This window comes from Taudactylus pleione, unplaced genomic scaffold (genome assembly GCF_031769625.1).
Source record: "Taudactylus pleione unplaced genomic scaffold, aTauple2 ptg000065l, whole genome shotgun sequence".
In the NCBI taxonomy this organism is placed as follows: domain Eukaryota; kingdom Metazoa; phylum Chordata; class Amphibia; order Anura; family Myobatrachidae; genus Taudactylus; species Taudactylus pleione.
The window spans coordinates 12,840,564-12,854,417 of record NW_028284467.1 but is presented as its reverse complement, the minus strand read 5'-3'; the positions used below and the strand labels follow the sequence as shown (position 1 = coordinate 12,854,417).

Below are 13,854 nucleotides of genomic sequence, written 5' to 3'. Positions count from 1 at the left end.
TCTGAATCAAGCCCTGTGTACCTTTAGCAGACTGCCCCACCCACTGCCCCACCCACTTGTCCTTCCTCATTTGCACAAAACTTAAGAAGCCTTCTTGGTCCTGTCATTAAAGCAGAATACAGTTGCATTGTACTATACTGCACAGTTAATTCCATCCTTAGATAAACCATGATCCTTAGGATAACCTCCCCACTGTAAGTTAATATAACATTTCCCAACATCAGTTAAAATGTTTTTGAATTTTCTATATGCGTTTTTGTTGTCAGTAAAAACAAAACAAAATATGTTCTTCTTGTAAGAAAAATATTCTTTTCCTCTGACTCATCATGGTCTCACCATCTGATAGCCTCCCTATTATCTCTGTCTCTGTCTGTTCCTTGCAATTTGCAGGCACTTGTGTTAGCTGGATGGTAAGCAGACATTTGATGCTGTTTTTGATTCTCTCTAAACCTTCTCAATTATCATGTAGAAAGAGCACCACACCCAGTGGTAGCATTTGTAAGGCATGCTCCATCTTTGTGGGCTTCACAAAGGGAATCTGTATGTAATGCCGCCGGATGTATTGACGTCGGACTAAATACCGACGCTGGAAGCCCGAACCATCAAGATCCCGACTGGGGCTGGTCTGTACCCTAACCCTCCCCTCTCCCCCCCCCCCCCCTAACCCTCCCTTAGTGGTACCTAACCCTAACCTCCCCCTGGTGATGCCTAACCCTAACCCCCCTTTCTCACACCCTAAACATATCCCTCCCGGGGGGTGCCTAACCCTAACCTTGTTGAACGATCTCCCGGGTGTGCTGGATGATCGATATCGATCATCCAGCACACCATCAACCCGCCAATGACCCGCGATCAACGATTGCGGATCCCTATAGTAACCTGGTCGATATCGTCCGGGTTGGCCTGCATGCACGGGCGATTGACGATTTTGTTATCGTCCATACATGCCCGCGCATCGCAGGTCGTTGGTGGGTTGGAGGCACTGAAAAATGCACGATATGAACCATAACGATATAATCGATATCGTTATCATTTATATTGTGCATTTTAATTGTACCGTGTGTTAGCACCTTAACATGTGATAAGACAATAGCTCAGTTTCAGTGCAAAAGTTTAGCTGAGCAATAACAGAATAATATAGCATGTAGGATGGCATTCAGTAATGGTAGCAAATGTTATCATTCAATAGAAGAATCAGCAATAAGATTGGTGATATTGGTAGAATTAACAATGACTACTAGAACTAAATAAATCTCTTGGGCATATCCTGGTCTCTGAGTTAGAGAGGGATGATTGCTGTGGAAAACCTCACCATCTATGATAAGAAGACAAAGGGCCTGATTCAGAGCCGCTCGTAAGCGGCCTCTCGTTCGCTCCGAGCGATGTTTGCCCAACTGCGCATGCGTACGGATCGTTATACGCATGCGCGAACCAGTCAGTGCGGTCGAAATTCATGTGCTCGCAAAATAGCGAATGCCTGATAATTTGAGTGACAGAAAGAGGCGTATGTGAGTGGTAACAGGGGAAGGTGCTTGAAAACGGGGAGTGGAGATCAGAACGCAGGCGTGCTTAAAGGTCAAAACGGGCGTTTTATGGGTGTGCATAATTAAAACAGCAGCGTCATTGACCACGTCACTGGGTTATTCTAGAGCCAGAACTGCTCGCAAGATTGTGGTAGCAAAAACCAACCACAAGAATAACGAGCAGTTCATACGCTGGTCGATGTACTCGATTAATCTAATAAATAGCGGACATGACGTAGGATGCGAGCGGCCAGGGGGCGTAGTTTTCCAAAAAACGACCGCAAGTTTTGTACGCTCGTTCAGACCTAGAGGTGTGAACAGACCGCAAAGAGCAAACGGTTCATTAGAATAGCCAGCCCTATTTTCTGGACGAGTGAGCGCTAATTGCGTCCGGCTCTGAATCATTCCCAATGACAACGAGCTACACTGGATTCTTTTGTAATAAGAATAATGGAGAACAGTGGCAAATGCAGGAATTCTAGAGGGGGGTTTCCAAATGCTTGATTTTAGAGTGAGTGTGGCCAGTCCATGAAGAGGCATAATTACCACTTATCCAGCTTTAATATGCGTCATGCAAAGTGTATTGTGTGTCATAATTCCAGCATATACAGGACCAGAGATCACAGTAAGCCATTAACAGGGGTATTCAATATGGGAGCGAAAAGTCCGTGCTGGACTTTTCGCTCCACATCAGAGATTTTCCTGGGATAAAGTATCGGGCGCGCGCCCGCTTTATCCCCGTATTCAATTTGAAAGAAACGGGACCCGGCGAAGTAGGATCGGCACAAAAAAATGAAATTTACCTGGAATAAATTGTAGGACCCCCCTAAAACTGTAAAAACATGGGGGATCACTATGGGTACCCCCGTTTTAGCCTGCAAATGAAAGTCAGGGTTTTAAATAGCGGCTGCAGGTGTTTTTTTCCCTACATTGATGCAGAAGAGCACTTAGGTTTTTTTTTTTCATTATTTTAAGTGGTCTCATCAAATTTGGGGTACATGAAAATGGGTACTAGCATATTTTTAAGTCCCTAAAGTCTTTATTTAAAAAATCTGCAAATATGCACCTGCCGCTAATAACCTATTCTACAAAACACCTGCCGCATAATTGCAGAATAGCCCTGAACCTATTTCCCTATTTTTAAACAATTTTTTCCCATTTTTTTTTTCACCCCAAATTTTCAATAATTTTTTTGGGGTGTCCCTATTTTTTTTTTAAACTTTTTTTTGACACAGTTTATTTTAAAATGACATTCCCAGGGATGCAGGCTATTTTTTTTAAGCCTGCACCCCTAAACTCCAATTCTGCACTTTTTTTCGCCACCTGTTCAGTGGTGAAAAGTTATCCCCGTCTTTTTTCAAAGGCTTTTCGAACCTGCGAAAAGTCTTTGAAATTGAATACGGTGTAAAACCAAAACCAGCGAAAATTACGTCATCGGTGCGAAATTATCGCAAAAACTGATTTTTCGCTCCAAATTGAATTGCCCTGTCAATGCGGCAGTAGGGCCATCCTGCTTGAGCTGAATGTTTTTATTTTAGATGTGAGCACCATTCCAGGGTATGGGAGCAAGTCCGGGAGTCTGGGGGAGCAGCAGAACCTAGCACTGCCCTGGACATATATGAAAATATTGGACTCTACAGCAGTGCGTCCCTAACGGTGCATGTTTTCCAAATCCCCTAATTGGTGCATAGGTGTTTTTATTACTGGCTGATACAAAAGCATAGGTGGTGCTATTTATTCATTTATGATACTGAGAAGAACAGGCAGCGCTAGTAAAATTCCATTATATTACTATTCATGGTGTGGGCTGGGGAGGGGGATTTCCAGGCAGACGGAAACCCCCCTGCATTTGCCTATGGAGAATATATCTCTCTTCCCATCGTTGGGCCTGATTCAAAGTTGTTCGCTATTGCCGCTGCGACTTTGTACGCAGCCGCTATGTGAAAATATGGAAATGCCTCAGGGAGATGTATTGAGACGCCCACCTGCGGCTTTGCAAATCCAAGCATCTGTGTAAAATGCAGCATCTGCGTACAAAGACGCAGCGCCAGCCGCAGATCATTCAGTTGTCTCAGTAAGCCTATGGCATCGCAGAATGGTCGTACAAACCGAGACGCCGTAGCCATATTTCTTGCACATGGGATGTAGTTAGAGTGTTTGCTCTAACTACATTCTTGCTGCTTCTCCATTACTTGGGCCTGCTCGCGAGTGTCTTTTCCAGTGATCAATAAAGTATTTGATTGCCTACAAGAGTGGCTTCTCCTTCCTCTGTCTCCATACTCCTGGGAACCAGTCTCCATGGACTGGTTAGCAATGAGTATGCTGGGTTACATGTATAAATAAAAAAAGCTGTATATACTATATTAAATACACATACAAAGTTAATGAACATTATGTAATCGCTTCATGAGGTCATTGCCTATAATATACAAGACCTCTCATTGCGTAAATTTATTCAAATTGTACATATATGTATAATAAATAGTATGGCCTTGGTACAGATTATCTTTCCAAATAGTCCCCATACTTGTCTAAGAATTTGTTTCAATGGTACATCAAGGCATCTGTCCTGGCACAGAAGAGATCAGTGTCAAACTCCTGAAGCCAGGACATGATGTCTTGCTGAACTTTACCGTCAGTTACACATCGCCATCCACCCAGGGCCTTCTTCAATGGTTCAAAGAGATGGAAATCATTCGGTACCAGGTCAGGGCTGTAAGAAGGATGGTCCAATACCTCTTAATGGTAGCACTGTAACAACCCACGCGTGTGGTTGGCTGAATGTGGCCTGGCGTTATTGTGCAGCAATACAACGCATGTTTGTAGCAACTTAGGTCATTTTTGATGAATTGCCCTCTGCAACCAGCTCACTGTGTCACAGTACCAGAAAGCACTGAAAGTACCTCCGTTGGTGAGGAAATCAAGCACGCCCTTGTGGTCCCAAAACACGTCGCCAGTGACCTTCTTTGCTGATGGAGTTGTTTTGAATTTATTTGAGGGTGGGGATGATGCATGTTTCCATGTCATCGATGCTTGCTTCATCTCCAGTATCACATGATGCAGCCACGTTTCATTGCCCGTAACAATGCGCTGCAGGACTCGCTTCTCATGGTACTGCATCAAGTGCATGAGAGACAATTCCACCCTATTGATTTTGGGAACTTCTGTGAGTTACTTTGGTACCCAGCGTGAACACTTTTTCCTATACCCCAGTAGCTCATGAACGATGTTGTGCATAGTACCCACTGAGGTGTTCAGTTTGTCAGCAATTTCACTAACTTGAATGCATCTGACCTCCTGTATCAGACCTTCAATGCTGCACAAATTGTCATCTATGGTGAACATGTTTGGCCAGCATGATCACTGCTTGAATGTCTGTCCAGCCATAATCAAAGGCAGTGCACTAAACCTGTTTCCATGACATGACATTATGACTGTACTCCTCGACAAGTTGGCGATGAATTTCAGCTGCTGATCACACTACGCACCTCAATGTTTGACCATGTTTCCTTCAACCCCGCCATCTTACAACTGATGTTCGAACAGTATGACTGTATGAGGCGCAGTCTAATGGCTGTGAGGGGAAGCAATGGTCTTCATGCTCTGGCCTGGTGGGAAATTAGAATGAAATAGAGAACATTACACACTTGAGAGGTCTTGTTACCTTACTTATTAAATTTCGTAGTAGCCTTTCCCATAAAGCTTTATGTGCTTCCTGGCACTCGGATGCCCCAGGTCCTAAACTCCATATTATAGGGTTTTATCAGCTCAAGTTATTGATTGACAAGAAGTAAAATGGAAGGAACACTTAAAAGCTGTCCATGAGGTAATATGTGGACAATCTAGGTACATGATGCTAATGAACTGAGAACAGATGGTAATATATCACAGATTAGTGAATTGTCTGAGGTAATGCTTGTGGCAGAATAGAATACTAAATACACAGTACAATGCAAGGCAGGCAGCAGACAAGCAGGGTCCAAATACAATCCAAGATCAAAGCTGGCAACAGACAAGCAGAGTCAAAGTACAGGTCAGAGCAAGCAGAAAGAATGGAGATCTAAATTCTAGACTCAATACAAACTGTTGGATTAGCTGTCATTTCACAATCCTCCACCAAACCCATAGTAGAGAAAAGCGTAATCCAAAACACAAGGAAACAGCAACTGGGTAGCGAGAGACTATAACCAACACAGAGAGGATGTTATTTTTACAGTCATTATCCAAACGGAGAAGAAGTCAGGGAGACTAGCCTCCTATGATTATAGCACGTGTCCCTGTTACCTAGCAACCGGGACACTTTTTCAGAAGAGAGGCAGCTAAGAGGAGGAAGCTTTTATCACCACATTTCTCTGACTGGTGATCTGTTTCTATTAGTATATGGCAAGGACAGTGTCATAATTAGAAGATGGAGATAGTCAAGCAGTTATATAGTGGAAAGAGAAGGACTGAATAGTGATATAAGGCTCACACTGATATTGGCAGATTGTGTTTGCAAACATACCTCTGTATGAATCAAAGGGCCTGATTCAGCAGTAATCACACGCAATGCAGCTGCGAAAGTATGCTAATGCCTGCCACAGTTCAGCCAGCACAGAGATGCCCACTGCTTCTTTCTCAGATCCGTAATACCTCGCAGTCCTGCGTGTACGGTACCATCAAAGCACATCAGCCCTTCACGCACTATTACAGCAGCTCTGTCTCGTCGCAGAAATTGCAAGTCTCATCGCACGCAGAAGGCTCTCAAGCTGTGTATGCAATCGCAGTGACTAATTTCTGCATGCCCATTCAATGGCGTTCAAATGGACAGACACGCCTGTGTTTATGGAATCATCCCCCATCACCACCCCCAAACCCTCACGGCCTGTCACTCACTCCGCGATGGATTCCTCTCTGCATGCGTAATCGCCATGCAAGTGCATACGCATGTGCAGTGGCTGACAGTTGCTCGATCTGTGTACGTAGTTGCAATTGCGATCTGTGTGGAATCAGGCCCAAAGTTTGTAAATGTCATTTGTTCTAGTTGTCTTTATTAAAAACAAAGGAGCTGATTCAGCAGTGTACTTAACGCAGATTCCCAATTATCGGAAATCTGCGCATGTGCAGGACCCATTCTGCGAGTGTGCAGAAAGTATACAGCTGCACTGTCCCTGTACTGTACATCCACCATCATCGTTGCCAGCATGCATTTGTACTAGCCCTATCATTTCTGCACTGTGTAGATTGGCAAGGCCAGTAAACCGCACTAGCTCAGATCACTGGTGACCTTTTTTACCTACATCAGATGAGATTTTTTTTTAAAACTCATTCTTGGTTGGTTGTTCCTCAAACCCAATTTTGTTAACAAAAATGTTGTCATTTTCCTTCTCTACAGCCCTTCTAGTGGCGCCATGCCGTAGCGTGACTCGGTAGCACTGAGCATCTTTCGTGCTACTTTTTACCTTCAAATATTACAGCCGCTGACACTGTAACGTAGCATTTCAAATGCAGATACACCCGCAGACGCACAGAGGGCCTGATTCAGAGCCGGACACTCTGACAGAGCGCTTGCTCTGAATCAGGGCCGGCCTTCTCCTTTTTTTGAGCGGCCTCCTGGCCGCTCGCATAGCTGTGGGTGACCACCCACAGCTATAGCGAGCGGCCAGGAAGATGGTCGCGATGGTCAAGACCATAGCGACCATTGGGCTTGCGACGAGACCCTTGTGGTAGGGTCTTGTTGCCGCAAGCCCAAGAGTGCTTTCGGCTCTTATCAGAGCCGAAAGCACTCCCACTGACATCACTTGTGATGTCAGTGGGGCCGGCCCCAGACGGTAGGCGTTCCCATGGGAACGCCTCCGTCTGGGCAGCCAGGCCCCCGGCCCACCCACCAAAGGGGGCGTGCTGTCACTCAACATCGACAGCACGCCCCCTTTGGTATGAGACCCAGAGCGACGGTTTGCCCGTCACTATCTGGGTCTCGCGCATGCGCACTGGGCCACCATCGACCCACTTGCGAGCGCATAGCGCTCGCGAGCGGGTCTGAATCAGGCCCAGAGAACATAGGCATGCTGCCTATCATTTTAACCAGCAGAAGCTGCTTGTGCTATCTATTTGCATCACTGTGTGAATAAGATGCATTTGAAGGTAAAAGTCGCATGAAAGACGCTCAGTGCTACCGAGTCACATGGAGCTCCCGCGTTATATGTGGCGCGACTTGTAGCGCATGGAGGATAGATGTATGTGGACACATCTGTATGTCACATGTTGATAGAATATGTTATTTTGAATGAATAGACTATTTTATTAATATAAAGAAAGTGTTGATGCAGATGGAATCTTAGCATGAATAATATGTGCTTTCATCCAAAGATGACATGGGATGAGAATGATCTTTGCTGCAATTCCATTGGGTACTTTTCTTGCAGGAAAACTTGCAGCCTAGATGAGTTTTCAAGGAAATGCATATGAGATGTGTGCATTAGGGACATGCTGAGGTCTCTTTCTGCTGCACGTGTTATCATGTCAGCAAAAACGTTATTGATTTTGCTCTTTGCCTTGCTGACTTTTCCTTTAAGCCTTACAGGAAACAGAGATGCACATTGTGCAGTTTGGAGGAATTTCAGAAAGGAATGCTATCGTTATTTTCTGTCTGTTCCCTTGGTTAAAAGCTTTATGATAAATCTGTTTCTTAGAAATGGTCAAAATCAGCCTGAAACTATGCCTACAGTACATGTGTACGCAGATGTGATTACATCTTATTTATGTGACTCCTTATGACTGGAGAGGTGGGACAGAGAGGGAAGGGGTAGTAGTCTGACTAAAGTTACAGTATGTGTTTGTGTAATTGCATCTGAGGCAGTTCCATACAGAGACACTTGCGTACAGATGTGTCCTCTAGCCTCAATACACCACGCAGCGCGAGCTTGCCTGCGCCGGGTCCTGTGCTTCTCTACTAGCGCCAGGTGTCTTTTTTTTGCCGTAAACGCACCAGCAGACTGTGGTAAATAATCTGATATATCTGTGTACACCCAGGTCTGTATATGAACCACAACAAAACTTGTAATGAAAAAAAGCTGCGGCAGCTACATTGTAGCACGTCATATACAAATTCAGAGACTCAGCCGCACACAGATAAACAAGTGTCACATATTACATTAATCACACAGTTTGCTGTGCATCCTAACCACATTGCAACTTATGCTGGCCATACACTAGTGCGATTTGGGGCCGAATGCCCGATTTTTCACGCGTCGTGCGATGAATCGTGTGGAAATCGTGTAAAATTTAGATAGGATACTATCCCATGCGCTCTCCCGCCGCTCTTAAAACTAGAGATGAGCGGTTCGGATTCTGTGGAATCCAAACCGCTCCGAACATTGGGGATCCGAGTCCACCCGAACGCTGTTCGGGTGTTCCCCGCTGACTCGGATCCCCGTTCAAGGCCGAGCCGCAGCTCCCTGATGTCGGCTTCACACGAGAGAATCCGACGTCAGGGCTCTTCTAGTGTAGGGCAGATCGCTGTGATAGCGGTCTGCCCTACACAGATCAAACACGTAGCCGCCAGCGGCAGCTGTGTATTTGTAATAGCAGCCAATGAGAGTCAGGCAGACACTCATTGGCTGCTATACGGAGCGAGCCGGTTGGAGCTCACTCATGAGCTCCGTCTTCCGGCTCCCTCCTCAGCGCGTGACAGCAGAGCAGAGCGGACGACGGCGGGAGCGGGGATTCAGGTAAGTTTTCATTTTTTTTTATGCGTGTGTGTAAGGGGGCATTATTGGGGGGTATACTACTACTGGGGCCTGCTAGTGGGGGGCATATTACTACTGGGGGCCTGCTAAGTGGGGGCCTGCTAATGGGGGGTATACTACTACTGGAGGCCTGCTAAGTGGGGGCACTACTACTACTGGGGGCCTGCTAGTGGGGGGCATATTACTTCTGGGGGCCTGCTAGTGGGGGGCATATTACTACTGGGGGACTGCTAAGGCGGAGCATACTACTACTGGGGGCCTGCTAAGGGGGGGCACTACTACTACTGGGGGCCTGCTAATGGGGGGCATACTACTGGGGGGCATACTACTACTGGGGGCACTGCATAGGGGGCCCTACTACTAAGGGGACTGCATAGGGGGCACCACTACTGGGGCCATTGTGTAAGGGACACCACTGCTGGGGGCATTGTATAAGTGGCACTACTACTGTGGGCATTGTATAAGGGGCATTACTGTTATGGGCTTTGTGTATAAGGGTCACTACTGTGGGCATTGTGTAAAAGGGTCACTACTGTGGGCATTGTGTAAAAGGGGCACTACTGTGGGTATTGTGTAAAAGGGGCACTGCTGTGTGTTGTAACATAAATAAGAGACACTACTTTATGGTGTAATGTGAATCAGGGACACTATGGGCCTAATTCAGACCCAGACGCTATTTGTGGCCGCTCGCTCTCAAAAAGGGGCCGGATATTTAAATTGAGCGCTCACTCTCTGTGGTGTGAGGACGCCTCTATGTCTGTGCGAGCGTCCGCTAAATGCGCTCGCTATTTTTCAAGACGCCCCTTTGCCGTTTCATCTCCTGTTTTTATTAGATTAATCGGGAACATCGAACGGCATCTGAACTGCTTGCAGCGCTTGAGGTAGGAATTACTTCCCGTAATCACTGCGAGCAGTTCAGGCTAAAAGACAACCAAGTGACGTGATCGATGACGCTCCTTTGCTAATTATGCACTCCCATTAAACGCCCTTTTGACCGTTGGGCACGCCTGCGTTCGCACAACCACTCCCCCGTTTTCAAGCACCTTCCCCCGTTACCACCCACAAACGGCACATTCTGTCACTCAAAATAGCAGCCCCTCTGTGTTTTACGAGCGCACGATTTCCGACCGCAATGACTGGTTTGCGCATTACGAGCGTGCTGACGCTTACGAGCGGGTCTGAATCAGGCCCTATATGCGGTGTAATGTGAATAAGATTGTGCACTGTGACTCCTTGGGCCGTAGCCCACTGTGTATACAAGTCCTGTGATTCTGCTGGCCGTACCCTACTGGGTGGGTGCACTACTTTTCATTTCTGCCACTGCTGTGTGGCAATGTTTCATAGATGTACTTTAAAATGTGGTGTCTGTGCCGCTGCTTTGTCGCTTAGTAACCAGTCAGCTCACTGCAACTTTTGGCCAATAATGTTGAAAACAATATTATAAGTTGTGGGGTGGTCTAAATTGACTATAAATGACTGGAAAATAATGTTATTGAGGTTAATGATACTCTAAGAAGAAAAAAATTAACAATTTATGTGATTTTAGCTTTTTTTGTAAATTTTTGTAAAAAAAATCCAAATCCAAATCCAAATCCGGATGACCAATTAGAACCAAATCCAAATCCGGCAAAAATGGTCAGGCGCACATCCCTACTTAAAACGTATCGTATGATCGGATGTGCAACCCATATTATCTATCGTAATCGTATGCGGATCGTGCCATGTGTTTGTGCATGCGATGCATCGTGGGTCCAACTGGCGTCATTTCAGTGAAGTGTGTTCATTCAATGACCTTCCCTCCTAAACTGCAGATCGATCGTATCGTATGTACATCGTGTGTCAATCGTGCGGCCGGGACTGCCAGGGAGCTGCCGGGGAGTTCAAGGGAAATCGTAAGATGAATCTTATCTTATGCTGGTCGTACTAGTATATGGCCAACATTAGATGCATTTTCGTCAATAAAAGACACAAAAAAAGATGCCGAGCGCTAGCAGAGACTCACGGGATTTGGCACTCCAAGAGGGGCTTTTTAACGCTACTGCAGCAAAGATGTATAAGGGGGACATATCTGGACCTGTCAGCCATTTCCCTTGCTGGTGCCAGCGTGCTGGGCATATACATGCGCTTATTGCTGTGACATCTGCCACCATTAGCAAGCCACTACTGATTGGATGCTGGTGTGTAGAATCGGATGCTTATAATGCATTCTTCATTGCTTGTGCCTGTATGATATGATTTTGTGGAATATGGTATAATTTATTTTTTGCTACTTTCATTCATCCAGGAAAACAATGTTCATATCTACCATATAATACAGTTGTTTTTTATTTAAATCAAACCTACGAACAAATGGATCTTTTGCTATTAAACCAAATGTTAAAAACATTACTTGTGCTTATAACATGGATCTCCTGAGTGCCTGGCATACATTGGATCCAGCCTCCAATATATTTTTCTTTTATAAAGTGTTGTATTAAGTAGTTCTGTACATCAAGGGGTTAATCCAAACAAAATATATACAATGACCTGAAACATTAGGTAAAGACGACTTTGCCAAAATAAGTTTATAAACTTAGAGGTGTGCTGAAAACCTCATAAAATAATGCAGTGTTCTCCCCAGAAATTCCCCATAGCAGGTGGCACCATGAGGCAGATGGTGGAGGCGAGGACTTGAGAGCGCTCAAACCCCATCACAGGAGGAGAGCAGCAGCCCACCACGCACCCAGCCAGGCCAGCGCCGGGCGGTGTAAAAGCAATGCCAGGTGGAGTGCCCATCAAAAAAGGCCCTGGGGAGAATACTGATAAGAGAATAACAATTGTGTTGGAGAAAGTGTGTGTGTGTTGTTATTTTAAGGCAGAGACATAATAAGCCAAAAATATTCAAGCTGCCATTATCGACTGGCATGCTTTTTTCACGTTGTTATATAACTCATAATTAGGGGTCATTGGGATATATGTTTTCTTTTTGTTATAGTGTACAGAGCTTATTATAAATGTGCTTTCTATATAAAATGCCAATGTTTTACGCAAAAGGCATTGAAAATATTGTCCAATTTTTGATTACTGCCAACTCCAAGGTTATGTAAACTTAAATTTGTTTTGATTGACTAAAGATGAAATATGGAAGACCTGTACATAGGTGCAATCTTTATCACCCGCATTTATAAGAATAACACCCTGCATATATCCGTTTATTTTTTTAATTTGTGCATAAAAAATTTGTGGATTTTTACATACTTTATATACAGCAATTTGTATAAACTGTTTTCAGCCATTCTTGCCTATCACAATGGAGAAATGTTTTTCTCCCACAATCCATTCCTTCTTGCAGCAGTAAACCGAAGCAAAGCAGAAAAATAAATGTGTGATGTTGCAATACAGGAAGTACCTGCTTTACAGCTGTGCCGCCATTTTGTTCTGCATTTAAGAAATAATCCACTCTGCAAGTATCCTGAAAAACGTAACTGTATGGTTTATTTTATTCTTAAATAATTAATACAGAAAGAAGAATTAGGTATTCAGGTGTGGTGTTTGTTCCTCCAGTTGTGGCCATGCATCATTTTTACAATTGTTACTGCATCATTTTTACAATTGTTAATGGTGGGACATATGAATAGGTATATATTTACTAAAGTGTGGGTTTTAGAAATGAAGATGTTGCCCATAGCAACCAATCAGATTCTACTTAACATTTATCTAGCACCTTATAGAATATGATAGCTAGAATCTGATTGGTTTCTATGGGCAGCATCTCCACTTCTGAAAACCAGCACTTTAGTAAATATACCCCTTAGTGTCAGATATTCTGAAATACAACTAATTTTACACTTACAGTAAGTCAGTTTTAAAATCAGAAACGCTTAGACATGTTATGTAATGTTTGTGTAATGATTTAACGTGATCAAGAAATCCATTATTTTGTATACTGTTTGCTTGCTTGTTTATGTTAAGAAGTCCTACTTTTATAGAGGCTAAAATAATATACTGTGTAACAATGGTAATGGTAAGTTTTTTATTATCTTGTTTGTAATATCCTAACCTATATCTTTCTCTTTTTTCCCTCTGCAGACCTTTATAGTACTAAACAAAGGAAAAACAATCTTCAGATTTAGTGCCACATCTGCCTTGTATATTTTAACTCCTTTTAACCCATTAAGGAAAATAGCTATTAAAATTTTGATACATTCATATCCTTTTTTTAATTTACCTACAGTTTATTTTTATGTTGTTATGTTGTTATAAGTATCAAATGTTTAAGGAGATCGGATCATGGACACAATATGGAAACACTAATGCCCCAGTTTTATAGAAATGCTTCACAACTAATTATTGTAGTCACCACTGTAGATTACAGCTGTCTTTCCTAATTGAGCTCCAGACCACTAACATTTCCTGGTAGCAATCTGGTTTATTATGGCTGCACACTACTGGTGACCTATGGGAAGTGCACTGCGCTCTACGGGCTCATATAGACGAGCGCCAAGTAGATGCACCAATCCTGCATTCTATTAACAAGCGTGTTTACAAATATAGTAATATAACAAATGAAATTGTGGACACTCTGAAATGCGCACGTAATGCAGCCTAAATCACACTCTCAGCAA

The 13,854-nt window shown here is 44.0% G+C and overlaps 1 protein-coding gene across 1 annotated transcript in view; it reads left to right on the top strand.

Annotated features, from left to right (window-relative positions):
- The window catches only part of SCN8A (sodium voltage-gated channel alpha subunit 8), a 181,112-nt gene that overhangs the window by 29,745 nt on the left and 137,513 nt on the right, over positions 1–13,854 (top strand). Inside the window, exon 2 of the mRNA XM_088465943.1 lies at positions 13,319–13,437. Coding sequence (XP_088322069.1) covers positions 13,319–13,437 — 119 coding nt within the window. The remainder of the gene's footprint in view (positions 1–13,318; positions 13,438–13,854) is intronic.